This window comes from Eulemur rufifrons, chromosome 7, assembly GCF_041146395.1.
Source record: "Eulemur rufifrons isolate Redbay chromosome 7, OSU_ERuf_1, whole genome shotgun sequence".
Classification (NCBI taxonomy): domain Eukaryota; kingdom Metazoa; phylum Chordata; class Mammalia; order Primates; family Lemuridae; genus Eulemur; species Eulemur rufifrons.
In genome coordinates, this window is record NC_090989.1 from 66,105,625 (window position 1) to 66,121,662 (window position 16,038).

The 16,038-nt window shown below is 35.9% G+C and overlaps 1 protein-coding gene across 1 annotated transcript in view; it reads right to left on the minus strand.

The window, feature by feature from the left end:
• Window positions 1-2,360: 2,360 nt before the first annotated feature.
• Window positions 2,361-16,038, minus strand: part of CCDC14 (coiled-coil domain containing 14) — a 40,187-nt gene continuing 26,509 nt past the window's right edge. Inside the window, exons 9-12 of the mRNA XM_069472711.1 lie at window positions 10,010-10,092; window positions 7,344-7,562; window positions 7,136-7,268; window positions 2,361-3,300 (exon numbers count right to left, since the gene is read on the minus strand). Coding sequence (XP_069328812.1) covers window positions 2,364-3,300; window positions 7,136-7,268; window positions 7,344-7,562; window positions 10,010-10,092 — 1,372 coding nt within the window. The 3' untranslated portion in view covers window positions 2,361-2,363. The remainder of the gene's footprint in view (window positions 3,301-7,135; window positions 7,269-7,343; window positions 7,563-10,009; window positions 10,093-16,038) is intronic.

Below are 16,038 nucleotides of genomic sequence, written 5' to 3' on the forward strand. Positions count from 1 at the left end.
CCCCTCAATTTCAGTCAGGTTGGTCTACCACCATCCTCTCAATATACCACATTCAACCAATCCCCACATTTTGATGATACTGATTCTATATGGGGTAAACATTTAAGGCTATTCACAGGATTATTAAAATCTTATATATTCTTCAAGAGCCAAATGAAGTTTCACTCATATAGGTCCTTCCTCTACTCTTGGCTTCTTTCTGCTCTAAACTTCTTCATAGAAGTTTCTTCTTGAAGAAGAAACTCACTGTCCATAACATCTATTTTGCCAGGGTCATATTCTACCTTGCAGTTTAGCTAAATTCTTTCATGTTTCTATCTTATGTCATATGTACGTCATATATCAAATAAATAGTACCCTTCTAAAGGTTCCTCAAGGAATTTCCAGTCTCATTTGTTCTTCAATCAAATTATTAACCACTAATTAACTGAACCCACAAGTATTTTAAAATTTCCTTTGAATATAAGGATTCCCGTTCTGTATTAAGGGCAAAATAGGACTATCTTCTTGTAGTACCATATAACATCCTTAAGAATTCACTTCTGCATACAAATAACATTTGAATACTTGGGAGTAAACAGATGACAAAATTTTCTTCCTTGCTTTATTATTTTGTATTTCTTAACTTATATGTTAAAAGAGTTGTGGCCTACTACCTCCAAATAAGAAGCCAAGGAATTAATTTATGAACACTGGAAATAAGAAAATTTAAAATGCTAATGGACACTTCCATGAAAATAGTTTAGAATTCATTCAATAATTTTAGACTTAAAAAATCTCCACCTGGAAAAGGTGGACATGTCAAAGAGACTATGGTTTGGGTCCTTCAAAAACTGTAGCATTAACACCTAAAACAACAGCAGAAGGTTCTGGGATCAGCAGAACACTCTTTGATCATGACACCTGTCCCAAGTACTAAACACAATTACACTGGGCAGGTGAGTACATAGTGCAAAGTATTAGTGATAGTACAACACTCAGCTTTCTAAGAGTTAAAATGTGCTGCTTACATGAAGGGAGGTGACACTAAGTAGTTAAGAAGTGCTGGTATAGAGAAGCAAAAAGACCAACCTAGTTCATATTATTTATAGAATAGAGAATGTTCTCAGCTAAAGTGCTGGGAAAAAAAATTGGCCCACAAAGGCAGAATTACAAAAAATGCCAAGATTTACAAATTCCATCATGTTCAAATATAGTTAAGTACAAAAACAAATAAACATTTTTACATATTAAAGAAACAAATTTCCAAAACTAAAGCTTATCTATTAGCACTTCTTTACCAGTCTGAATTTATTTTTCAAAGGCCTTAAGACAAGCATTCAGGATAAAGACAAATAAAAGTGCCAAAGTTTTAAGAAGCCATATGTTCACTTAGGATGTTATCTATATTTTCTTGGACCAATGTTTTTTTTAAGAGGTGGAGATACTGACACTTTTTCTCTTAAATGTTTACATATCTCACCAACACCACTAGCCTGTGGCAGAGAGCACCTCATATAAAAACACAATGCCATTAAAAAAATAAACAGGTGATATAGAATCTCTTATGTTCTCCTTGATAGAGTTGGAACCCATTCTACTAAGTGAAGTATCCCAAGAATGGAAAAATAAGCTCCACATGTACTCACCATCAAATTGGTTTCACTGATCATCACCTAAGAGCACATTTGGGAATAACACTAATCGGGTGTCGGGCAGATGTTGGGGAGGAGAGGATGGGTGTATACCTACATAATGAGTGCGATGCGCTCATGTCTGGGGAATGGACATGCTTGAAACTCTGACTTGGAGAGGGGGGCAAGGGCAATATACGTAACCTAAACTTTTGTACCCCCATAATATGCTAAAATAAAAAAAAATAATAAAATAAAATAAATAAATTGTAATAAAAAAATAAAGGAACTCCTTAAGTTGCTGGAAAAAAAAAAAAAACAGGTATACTGAAACAGGAAAGAAACTTTGTTTGAATTAATAAATTGTACCCAGAGACTCCCTTATTATCCTTTAGGACAACCAGAGAATCCTTTTAACCCGTACTCTTAACCCAGCAGGTACATATTAATAAAATAACTCTAATTGCCAAGTACTCAATTAAAACATTACTTATAATACTTTCCTAGTTACCTACAACTTTTTTCTTTTAGCAATTGTCAATTTCTTAAGATGACTTGTTTTATAAGCTCCACAATATTAACATTCCAATAATAAATTTATTATTTGTACAATTTATTTCACATACAATAATATAAAACATTATTTCTCTCTAATCTTAAAGAAATTAGAAACTTTCTAAAGAAAGTTCTATTCTTAAAAAAGAAAAGTTCTATTATTAAAAGGAAGAAGCATTCAGTTTTCTTTTGAATTCATTTCTCCAGAAGACCAGTCCTTAAGGACTTCTGGAGTCTAGCTATGTTGGCATCCAATGCTGCAAGGCCATTTCTGAAGTCTTGTTCATCACGAGAAGTGAAAGTTGAAAAAGAAGAGATGCTCCAGTCAGACATCAAGTCAGAATTTAAAACACTACCATCAGGGACAGTATTGCCTTTCACTTGAATGCTGCTGTTGTGACAAGCTGACAGGCCATGACATGCAGCCTGTTCCTCTGGATCTTCAGTGGCAGCAGGGATCTTGCCAATTGCTTCCTTTATTTTTTTGAGGAGCTGTTTGTCTTTCATATCAGGTGTTCTGGAAAGTTTTTCAGGTGCATCTTCTGCTTCCATTGTTGAAGAAGAACAAACTACAGGTGCACACGGATTATTTTCTTTTTCACAGACAAGTCTGCTGTTGCTGATTGGCTGTGTTGTAGCTACACTTATCTGTGGCTGGGGGGATATTCTCTTAGAAAGTGGTGATTTTTTTTTAGGAGTACTTCTAGCAAAAGGAATATAAATTGTATTATCCAAATTATGCTCATCTTCAATTAAAGTCATAGTTTCACTCCCTTCATCAGAACCCTGTTTTGAAAGGGTAGAAATAATTCCAGGCATGGAACCTTCCTCCATTCCCCTAGTGTTACTATATTGAGGGCCTCTGGAAGGCAGAACATTTTCATAGGGTCTGTCTGGCTCTGTGGTGTCCTCATTTTTAATTGTAGAAAGTGGCTGTGCATGTGTAAAACTGTGATTTGCTTCTAACTTATGTAGGTAGCTCATTATGGAAGTGTGAGCAGGGGCTGGGTCCTGTTGCAGTTGTTTATCATGAATGTTCAGAAGTGATTTGGTGAGGTTATTCCCAGGCTTGCAGCAAGCACTGTCCACACTAAGATCTGAGAGAAGTTTTGCCATACTGTTCTGTAACGTTCTGTTAAGAAGAATTTATTACACTAATTATTTTTTTAACCTGTTTCTTTCATTCATTTATATATAACTCTATCTTTAAAAACAAGGATTTGAAGGAACCACTGGTTCTTAACAAGAAAACAAACAACTAAAAGCACAAAATCACAGAATACGCTTTGGCAAGAGTAAATTAAAATAACAAATGATAAAAAAAAAATCTTGGTTTGTATGAAATCTATTATTTTATCTAAAAATAAAGGCTCAGAAATTTTTGTCTTTTAAAGTATGGAGATGCTTTATTCTTGAGCAACACTGTAAAATTGAGCCTTACAATGAAAAATTAGCCCCATATAGGTAGGCTAAAATACAAAGGCAAATGTAAAATACACTACTTATTTGCTATGAATTCTGTCAGAATTGTTATTTTCCTCTATTCAATATATATCTGAACTGGAACCATATTAGAAAAAAAGGATGGTTAGAGATAATTATCTGGCATAATTAGGTAACAACAGCTAGGTACCAGAAAAGTGTATAAGGAAAACCACATAGGGTTTGAAGTTAGACAAAAATGGAATCCAATCCTAGTGCCGTCATTAGCTGTATCTTGGGCAAGTCACTTAACCTTTCTGAATCTCAATTCTTCTATTGTAAATGAAGATAGATACTTCAGAATTACAATGAAGCTTAAAATAAGATGTAAGGGTAAAGTGTCTAGTGAAATTTCACTTAAATGGGTGTTCACTTGATGACAGCTTTTATTTGTAGTCCTATTAAAGCCATTTTATACAAAGCCTTTAGTTTATTTAAATTGAATCTTTTATGGTCTAACAAATCATTGATAAAAAGATAAGCATACCAATTTAAGCAAAGATACAAAGGACATCAACAGGTAACTAACAAAAAAATACAACTAGCCAATAAGCATGTTTTTAAAGTTCAACTTTTAATCAGGTAATACAAAATTTAAAAATGTGATTTTTTTTTGGTTATCAAATTTACAGTAAAATAAGAATAATACCCATTGTTAGAGAAGCTTGGAGGGGCAGGTACTGGTGGTGGGGTATAACTTCTGGAGAGCAAACTGGCAATACATTTCAGAAGACTTAAAGATTTGTACATCTCACACCCTTTGACCCACCAATTTGCACTTGTAAAAATGTGTCCGACACAAAGAAGCTGTACTCAAAGATATATTTACAAAGATGTTATCTTATAATAGAAAATAACTGAACATATTTATCTTTATCTTCAAAAAAGTGAATTGATTCAGTTATAGTATAACTGCATCATAGCCACTTATAGTCATGATGTAAAGAATGTATCCATAGGGAAATGTTCATTATATAAGATTAAATTAAAAAGAGCAGGCCATAAATAATATAGATATAATACTCTTTTAAAAAATAAATAGTCACACACACAAACATAAAACTAAAAGGAAATCTCTATATTAACAGTTAGAAGTGATTATATCTCTGGATATAGACTGATTTTTTCCTACAAAAGGAAAAACAAATTTTTTCCAACCTGGCTTACATTGTCATCTTAAACATGCTCTACCTTGACTTCTGATTGCTCTTCAAATGGCAATGGCTTCTGCCACTTTTCAGACCTCTTTCAAGAAGGTAATGAGAGGGGCATCAGCATAATGGTAGAATAAGAGTTTCCTAGCTCCAAGTGCCCCTCACAGAAATCTAACTAACAACTATCCACAGACAAGCATGCCTTCATGAATATCCTAGAACTCAGGAGTGAGGCTGACATCCTCTCAGACCACAGAACTGAGAAAAGTCACATTGGAAGGGTAAGAGGAACAGTTTCAATCTGATCATGTCACCCCTCCCCTAAGCTGGCACAGCACCACACAGAGGATTCCTCTGGACCAGTAATTTCTATAGTGGGAATAGAGAGCTGGAGGTGGACATTCAGCTTCTCCAGCTTTCTGGGATGTTTCACAGGAGGCCCACTTCTATCTTGCCCCAGTTGTTTCAACAGGGATAGAGTAACTGCAGTTAGCTCAAAATATAGAAGGGCACAACCACCCGTGCATGGATCTTGGTGATGGCTCTGCATTCAACCCAATGGAGGTGCCCAATGAGAGAGAACAGCCAACAGCATTGCTCTGCAGAAAGCACGGCCAACACGTCTGCCCAGGTCAAGTCCCTACCAGCTCCCCGACCCAAGCCTTCAGCAGAGTCTCAATGCTCCGCTTAAGGCTTCCTCAGGCCCAGAGGCAGGTGAATATCTGCCTATATCCGTGAAGGAGAGCATATGGCCCTGCCACCCTCTAGCAGTTGAGTGATGGCCCTGCCCAACCTTGTAGCTCTGCATTCACCTTCCTGAGGCTGGAAGGCAAACACACATCACTGCATAACTAACTGCAGAGTATCTGGCCATGCCTGACCCTAGCAGTCAAGCAGTGATTCTACCAAGCTTTGGAGCCCAGACTGAGGTTCTACCCAGGCCCATGCAGGGAAGCAAACTGGCAACTGCACATATTTATGGAGCACAACTTCTGGCCCTGCCTGTCCTGAGTATTCAAGCGGTAATCTCGGCAACCTCCGCCCAAGCTGGAGGCCCTGCCCAATCACAGATTCCAAATAGCAGTGGCACCCTGCCAGGGAACACAGCCTGCAATCCTGCCCAATCAGAAGTGATCACAGAGACCTGCCAGTGGTCTCACCAGAACATGGAGCACAGCCAGTAGCCCCATCCAACCTAGAAACACAGGCAGCAGCCCAGCTAGAGAACCTGACACCAAAGTCACCTGCCTATGTCACTACCAGGTGGCCCATCTAGAATCCCACACTAAATAATGAAATGTCTTTTGCTTTTCCTACTGTTAAAGTTTGAATGAAATCATTCTATAACATATAAATGTGAGAAAAACGCAATATTTCTATGTAAACATAGTATTAAAGTAATTTCAAATGTTTACAAAACTAAATTAATAAATTAAATATGACATATATGTTTGTGTTTCACTTATTTCCCTACAAGTTTATAATTCAAAATGGGGAGAAGTTTATAATTCAAAATGGATCTGTTTATTGGAAATACAAAGAAGATTGTTTTATATTCAGGATTGTTTTATATTTGGAATTATGAACTGTCAGGATCAAAGACACAGTAGATATGATGAGCTTTAGGCCTAAAATAACTGACTCTCCTCTAGGATTTAAAAAAGTAGTTGAAAATCTAATTCTTAGCAAATCTGTTTCAAAAGAAAATTGAAAATTAACTCTGTTATTACATATCACATAAAAATTGAGATGAGGCAATTTTATTTATTTCAGAAAAAATATCTTAGGGAACCAAGGCATATTAGGGGATGCTGACAATGCCCTCATTTTACTGATGAAATGAAGAACATGAGGCTCAAAGAGGCTAAATCACTTAACCAAGATCATATGAGGGCTTACCATACTTAGTGTTTTTCATGAATTATTTCCTAGTCCCCACAATAACCCTATATCCCCACTTTACAACTGAGGTTTAGAGAGGTTAAACAACTTGCTCAAATTTACTCAGCCAATAATACATGGCAGAGCTGAGATTCCATTCAGGTCTCTCTAGCTTCGAGCCAGAAATCTTAACCACTTTGTTAGACAAGCCTTCAGCTCCTCATCAGAGCACTCTGCCTGGAATCATAGGCTTTAAAAACACATATAGTCATGTTTGGAATTTCTAAACTAACTTAATAGGAACAGAAGAAAATATCATTAGAAATTAGCAAAAACATTGACAAAATAAGAGAAAAAGACAAGGGAAAGAAAATAGATCTGACATTATTTTAAAGTTTATAAAAGCATCTAATACAAAAGGCATGGGTTATTCAAGGAAGTCAATTTTACCTTGTTAATTCTCTCAGTCGAGTCACCTCGGCATCACGCTGACGTAATGTTATTCCCAATATCTGATTTTCCTTTTCAGCAGTTTCTAACTTAAACTGGGAGCTTTTCACATTGACTAAGGCTTCCTCCAACTCTAAAACAACAAAAATGCTTTAGTTTCCTTCTTCCCTTTAAAAAATGTGACCATAACTACTGTCTAAATACATACCAATATTTATTCTTGTTATTTCCATGTCAAAATGCTGTTTATTTTCAAGTATTGTTTGCTCTTTGTCTTTAAATATATTACTAAATTTCTTGTTTTCATTCTTCTGACTTTCAATCACTTTTAAGAGCTCTTCATTTTTACTCTGTAGTAATTCCTGACTCTTTAGTGACTCCTGCAATTGATTTTGCAGTGACATGTTCAATGACTGAAGAGAAAATACTGTAAGACAAAACAGATCAAATAGTTGTTTCCCAATTTAAAAAGTATAGATTTGGAAAAGACTGCTTCTGAAAAAAGAAAGGCCTGGAATTTATTGATTTTGCTTAACAATTATATGCATCAGAAGTTCTATATAAATGCTACAGATATTTAAAAAAATTGATTGGTAGAAGTCATGCCATTCTCCAAATGATATTTTGGGCATTAAATTTTTTTTCTTACCTTTTTTAATGAAATTATAATATACATCTACAAAGTAAAAAAATTCAAACACCACAAAATACCAATGATACCAATAATTCTCAGTGAAGAATCTCCCTCCCACTCCACCTCCCATCTTCCCCCAGAGATAATCACTATTAATTTTGGTATCTTCCTGGAAAACACTTTTACATATAGTATTAATATTTTATATAAATATAAAAAACATACTACACATATAGTTTCTTTTTTTTTTTTTTTTTGAGACAGAGTCTCACTCTGTTGCCCAGGCTAGAATGAGTGCCGTGGTGTCAGCCTAGCTCACAGCAACCTCAAACTCCCGAGCTCAAGCGATCCTCCTGTCTCAGCCTCCCGAGTAGCTGGGACTACAGGCATGCGCCACCATGCCCGGCTAATTTTTTCTATATATATTTTTAGCTGTCCATATAATTTCTTTCTATTTTTAGTAGAGGTCGGGTCTCGCTCTTGCTCAGGCTGGTCTCGAACTCCTGAGCTCAAACGATCCACCCACCTCGGCCTCCCAGAGTGCTAGGATTACAGGCGTGAGCCACCGCGCCCGGCCTATAGTTTCTAATTTTGCCTTTTTTTCATAAGACTGTTATGTATCAGCACATAGATCTATCACATTCTTTTTCATGGCTATAAAAGTATAGGGCACCCAGCCTGAGAAACATAGTGAGACCCCATCTCTACAAAAATAAAAATAAAAAAATTAGCCAAGCATGCTGATGCACACCTGCAGTCCTGGCTACTTGGGAGGCTGAGGCAGCCCTTATGACCAGGAGCTCGAGGCTACAGTGAGCTGTGACTGCACCACTGCACTCCATCCTGGGCAACAGAGCAAGACCCTGTCTCAAAAAAAAAAAAAAAAAAAAAATACAACGCACTATTTATTTAGCAAATACAGCCTTCAGTGAATGCTTGCTATGTGTGAGGCACTGTATTAGAATCACACAGGTGAACAACATAGACATGGCCGCTGCTCTCACGGAGCTGATAACAAACAAGTATTATAAATAGTAATAAATGCTCTCAAAGAAACAATAAGGTAAATGAACGGAAAATAAAGAGAGAAGCTATTTAGAGTGGCAACCACTAATCTCTCCATTTGCCCTCTTGGCCTCCTCTTCCCCTGTCCATCTTTTGTTCACAGTGGAACCCGAGTGATATTTTCTGAAGTAACTCTGATGATATTGAACACTTTTATGAAGTGCTCATTCTGTTGGGTGCTCATATTTTCTTATTGCTTTGGAAGAATTACTTACATATTAAGAAAATTAAGCCTTTTTCATGTCATGTATTTTAAAAATTTCCCATTTTGTTGATTCTTTTTTAGTGTATTTATAATTTTCCTATGCAGAAATTGAAAAAATCTCATAGCGACATATCTTATCAATATGTTACTCTGTGGCATCTGAGTTTTTGTCAGGCTTAGGGAAAGCTCCCAAAAATACCAAAAACAAAACAAAAAAAAAAGGAAAAAAGTTCTTTTTTTTTTCTTCTAGTATTATTTGTTTTTTTCTTTATTAAGCTCTGTGATCCATAAGGACAATTTGGCAGTATCTGTCACAATTGCGACTGTATATACCCTTTGGCTCAACAATTCTGCTGTAATAAATATGTCCTACAAAAATGCTAACATATGTGCACAAAGACAAGTACAAAGATTTTCATTGCAGTGCTGTCTGCATTGGGAAAAAAGGGGAAAGTACCTAGTTAGCTATCAGCAGAGAACTTTAAATATATTATGGTAAAACTGCATAAGCAGAATACTCAAGTAATTCTTAAAGAGAAAGAAGCATATTTACATATTTTGAATAGAAAAAGCTGTCCACTATATTAAGTGAATAAATGCAAGCTGTGGAAGTGTATATACAGTAAGATCTCATTTTCCAAAAAGGAAAGAGTACATTTATCGTTCTACTTGTGTCTGGCACATAGTAGGTATTCGGTAAGTATTTGTGAAATAAATCAATTATATATGAACAGAAGATAGTAAAAGGAAACACAATCCTTTTTAAAAATTGGGGTATATTACTGGGAAGTGAGATCATGGATCTTTTATTTTTCTATGTTGCTGTACTATTTTAAATTTTGATAAGGAGTATGATTTCTTAAGAAAAGAAAATCCACTTATACAAGGTAATTAAGAAAGTTCAATTCTTTAAAAACATTTCCAGGGCCACAAAGAATTTAACATCAATCCTCACAGCTCTTTTACCTACATTCAAGGTTGCATTCCACAGTACCAGATGCCTTATGAGTTTTTTCTTGTTCTCTAAGTCGTTGGTTCAAAATTCTCAATTGCCTAAAAGAAATAATGAGGAACTATAAATGCAAGACTCCCAAGTCCATTTAACAGTATACATATGACAGCCTATCAAAAAGGAGAAAACACAAACAGTGGTACTCACTACTCATTAGGAAAGCAGAAGTCCATCCAATTCCCAAGACAAAAGACAAAAACTAAATAAATAAAAAACAACAAAATCACACTACTATTATTATGGGGCCTAAGATAATTTTTCAAAGATTGCCTGAGACAGCATAAAACCTCCCCTCACCAGAAAAAGGTTAACTTCTATTTTTTTCTCTTTTTTTGTTCTCTTTTCTATGATTTCTTTGTGTTTTTCTATTTCTTTCCTTTTCTATCTCCTCTTGCTATTTTCTTCTTCTGTCTTCTTTCTGTGTACCTTCATTACGGTAGTTAATTATCTACTTTTTAAAAGATCTGTCACTACTATGACCTAGAATACAGGCACTGAGTGCTATTAGACATCTATCTGCTTGATGTTTGTCACATGCACAAATCTATGCATCTAGTAACTTCTTTATTAGATGGAAAAAATAATGGGCTTACTTAAGTAACAAGAATGTTAAAAGTTACATGTTTGTCCTACAATGAACTGCACTACATGTAGTTGCTTCACAAACAGAAACATAACAAAAGTGTTCTCTTTACCTCCAAGAAGTAATTGCTTAGGGAAAAAAAAAGTTTTCTATTATCTTTCCAGAATTAATTACCTGAAAATATTTTGCCTTAAAATGTTTATTTTTGTTACAGAATCTAAAATGATAGTACCCTATCTCATAGCATTCAAATGTATTGATTCTGGATTGATTAAAGTGCTAAACATAAAATATACAAATAAACAAAACCCAACTACACAAGTTTTAGGGGGAAGCCTACCTAATCTTGAAATGGGGAAAGCATTCCTAAGAAAAACTCAAAATACAGCTACCATCAAGGAAAAGAAAGAAAGATTTAACTACATGAAAATCTGAAACTTGTTCTAGAATTAACAGCCTGAAAGAAAATACCTGCCACAGATATAACAGACGAGGGGTCCATAACATTTAAAGAGCTCCTATAAATCAGTAAGAAAGGCAACTCAGTAAAAAATGACAAAGGATGAGAATGAGCAGTTCACATAAAAAATAGAAATGGCTTATAAGCATATAATAAAATGCTCAGCTTCACTAATAGGAAGAACTGCAAATTTAAAGAAAAAGATTTTTTTGACCACAGGATTAATAAAAACAAACAAACAAACAAACAAAAAACACCAAGACACAAAATAACACTTGATGACAGTATAGGAAAATGAATTATCTCAATTGGTGAGAGCCTACTGATATAATCATTTTGGACAGCAATTTAAAATATCCAACAAAACACATAATGGTCATAATCTTTGACAAAATTATTCTACCTCTAGGTTATAGTGTCAGAAATGGTTGTACATGTGCAAAAGCATCTACAACCTTGTAAATATATACAAGGATGTTTATAATAGCAACTATGTAATAGTGAGAAGTTGGAAACAACTTAAAATGCTACATAAATTATGGTACATCCATATGTGAAATACTAACACGTGGTTATTAAAAAGAATGAGACAGCTATAAGTACTGACATGAAAAGATCTCCAAGACACATTATGAAGTGAAACAAGCACACTGCAAAGCAATAGTATAATATGAGCTCATTTTTGTTGTAATAAAACTCTTACTTTTCTCACTCTTTACAAGAAATAGTGCACATTTAGAAAAGGCAGCACAGACTAATGACCCAGAACTCCAACTGGAAGGTTTCTTCTGGTATTTTTCCAAAAACAGGAGATGCCCTGGGTCCTCCTACACAGCAAGTGTGTGACAGAAGCCTTGCCTGACAATCTTTTTATATGTTCCTGGTCAGATTCTTCTCTTCCCAAATGTAGCCAATCTAAACTTTTCATAAGTCATCATAAGCCTCTCATTCCTACCTTCTTCCTCTCAGTTGGATATGTTTCTATTTTCATTAAAAACAATGTGGTTTGGGGACAAACTCTGTTATCCTTTGGTCCCAGGGTGTATCTGTATGTTTCTAACCCTCATTTCTTCTGCAGTCTGAGTGAATAGCCTCATCTACCCTCTGGATCCCATCTCTTCCTAGAATCAAGGACTCTGCTTCTATCCCACTCCCTTTATCTTCTTCTATATCTGCACCTTCTCCCTCTTTGCCAGTTCATATGTCTGAGGCAAGAAGCATACTAAAACTCCTCCCATATTTAGGAAAACACTCTCTCCAACCTAACTGTACACTAGCTACTCTCTTCTCTTTCATTCCCACCTTTCAGGGCCAGGCTTTAAAAAAATAAGTATTCTATTAAAAAATGATACATGAGGCTAGGTGTGGTGGTGCATGCCTGTAGTCTCAGCTACTCGGGACAGAAGCAGGAGGATCACTTGAGCCCAGGAGTTTGAGGCTGCAGTGCACTGACTGCACCTGTGAACAGCCACTGTACTCCAGACTGGGCAACATGGCAAGACCCTGTCTCTACAAAGAAATAAAAAAAATAAGAATGAAACATGATAAAAAATAATAAAAAATATTTTAAAAATTGATAACGTTACACATGCTATTTAAAAATATTATGTATTAAATCTAAATATACTTGATTTTAACAAAGGAAAAGAAATGCTGACATTTAGGCAAATATTTCTTTTTTTAAATTCATTCTTTTTCTTACATAGTTTTATTAAGATAAAACTGATAGACAATAAACTGCATAAAATTTGAAGTGTGTCATTTTATGTTTTGATATATGTGGTAAAACCATCATCACAGTTAAGATATTCAACCCCCCAAAAAGTTTCCTCATGCCCCTTTTTATAACTCTCCCTTTATACAGAGACAACCACTGATTTATAGATTAGTTTACATTATCTAGAATTTTATATAAATGGAAGTACGCATTATATATTCTTTTAGCCTGGCTTCTTTCACTCAGCAAAATAATTTTGAGATTCATGCATGCTATTGCAGGCATCAATAGTTCCCACTGTTTTATCATTGAGCAGTATTCTATTGTATGGATATACCACCATTTGTTTATCCATTCACTTATTGGCAGATATCTGCATTGTTTCCTATGAACATTTGTAAACAAGTTTTTATGTGGACATATGCTCTGACTCCTTTTGAGCAAACATCTAGGAGTGGCTGAATCATAAGGTAGATGTATGTTTAATTTCTAAGAAACTGTCCAACTATTTTCCAAAGTGGTCAAACCATTTTACATTCCCAAGAGCAGACTATGAAAGTTCCTATTCCTCCACATCCACACTAACAATAAATAGGGTCTTTTGGCCGGGTGTGGTAGCTCAATCTTAGTACTCTGGGAGACTAAGGCAGGAGGATCACTTGAGCTCAGAGCAAGAGCAAGACCCCATTTCTACTGAAAATAGAAGAATTAGCCAGGCCACCCCATGCCTATAGGTACCTGTAGTCCATCCCAGCTACTCGGGAGGCTGAGGCAGGAGGATGGCTTGAGCCTAGGCATCTGTGGTTGCAATGAGCTATGATGATGCCACTGCATTACAGCCTGAGTGACAGACTCGGTCTCAAAAAAACAAACAAAAAAAAAACCAGAGGGTCTTTTGATTTTTAGCCATTCTAATGGGTATGCTGTGGTATCCTTTTGTGGCTTTAATTTGCATTTTCCTAATGATTACTGATGATAAACCATCTTTTCACATTCTGACATCCATATATCCTCCTTGGTGAAGTATGTGTTCAAACATTTTGTCCACTTTTAAACTGGATATTTTAAAATTTATACTGTCTTATTGAGTTGTAGTCATTGTTTATACATTCTAGATACAGGTCCTTTATCAGATATATATTTTGTAAATATTTTCTCTCAGTCTGTTGGTTGCTTCTTCACTTTTAGTAACAGTATCTTTTGAAGAGCAAAAGTTTTAGATTTCGATAAAGTCTAATTTATTCATTTTTTCTTTTCCAGTTACATTTTTTTATGTTGTATTTAAGAAATTTTCCCAACCAAAAGTCATTAAGATCTTTTCCTACCTTTTCTTATAGAAGTTTTGTAGGTTTAGCTTGTATATTAAGATCTCTGATTCATTTCAAGTTCATTTGAATGTATGATATGAGGCAGTAGTCCCCAACCTTTTGGCACCAGGGACTGGTTTCATAGAAGACAATTTTTCCACAGACCAGGAAGTGAGGGAGATGATTTTGGGATGACTCAAGCACATTTATTGTGCACTTTATTTCTACTATTATTACATTGTATAATGAAATAATTATACAACTCACCATAATGCAGAAACAATGGGAGCCCTGAGCTTGTTTTCCTGCAAACACACAGTCCCATCTGGGGGCAATGGGAGACAGTGACACTCAAATAGTGTTGCTTATGTTCACCTTACTTCGTAATCTCGTTTTCATTGCTGTTACTGAAGAAACTCTGCTTCACAAAGATAGGATGTTGGAAATGGAAGCAGGCTCTTCAGTGTTTTTGTGGCAATCTCAGGATACCCTGACTTTTTTTTTTTCTTTCGTTGCTTAAACAGATGGAAGGATACCTTGACTTTAATCTAGAATGTATGGAGATTTGAAGTTGTCCCAAACACTTTTAAGGCCACCATCATTTGCGATCTCAAACAGTTGATCCTCTCCGAACACGGACAAAGTCAATTCACTTGGCTTATTCACAAATGGGTCATGGATCCACTCCTTCTCCATTCGGGAGTCTTTTGAAGTTGGGAATTCATGCTCAAACTCCTTTGAAAGCTGAGATAGGTGATCATGAACCAGCTGGGAGAAAGAAGGCCCTGGCTCGGTCTCTTTCAAAATCTCTGCTAATGTTTGAAACATGTCAAAAATCCCAATGTTCACTTGTTGCCCCCATTAATTCCAGTTTGGCTTTGAAAGCAGCCACTTTATCTGCCAACTTGAACACAGTTGTCGTTCTCCCCCAAAGTGACAGGTTGACTTCGCTGAGCAGGTTGAATATGTCACACAAGTAAGCAAGTTTTGCCACCCATTCTGTATCACTGAAATGTGCTGCCAGCAGTAACTGTTTTTCTGAAACAAATCTCTGGAGTGGCTCTTCTAACTCAAAAACTGGCCAGTTATCTACCTTTAGAAATTCATCTCACTTCTGTGTATAAGAGAAGACATGTGTGCTCTGCATCCATCTCCTCACAGAGCTGTGTGAACAGACATGAGCTAAGGGCATGTACTTTAATGTGGTTGATAATCTTAATCACATCCTGCAAAACACTGTTTAGTTCAAGTGAGATTTTTCAGCTAGCCAGCATTTCACTATAGATGAAACAGTACATAGATTCATATTGAGCAGCAACTTCCTTGACCCAAATGGTGAAACCAGAAAGCTGTCAAGTCATGGCAGCCACTCCATCCATGCATACGCCGACACAAAATGACCAATTCAGTTTTCCTGATAATGTAATCATTCAAAGACTTGAATAGTTCTACAGCTGTGGTGTTGGTTGGCAAAAAAAAAAAAAAAAAAAAAAAAGTGCACATAACCTATCCTCCTGAAAAATATATCACACAAAAACAAGCATTGTTACCTTGTTTTCAACATTGGTAGACTCGTCAACCTGGATTGCGTACCATGGTGTCTCATTAATCCTCTCTAACGTTTGTGTCCCAATATGCTCTGCTATTTCATCAATTCGTCTAGTTATGGTGCTAGCTGAAAGAGGCACATATGCCACCTTTTGAACTGCAGCCTCTCTTAAAAGTTCACAGCAAATGTCCTTAGCAGCAGGCAGGATCAACTCTTCACTGTAGTAAAGGGCTTCTTAGCTTTAGCAATGTGGTTAACCACTAAGAATGCTGCTGTCAGTGCAGACATACCCGATAAAGTGGTGGCCTTCAATAATTGCTCCTGTTCTTCGTGTTCATGTTTTTTTCTTTTGAAGAACTCCAAAGGTTTGT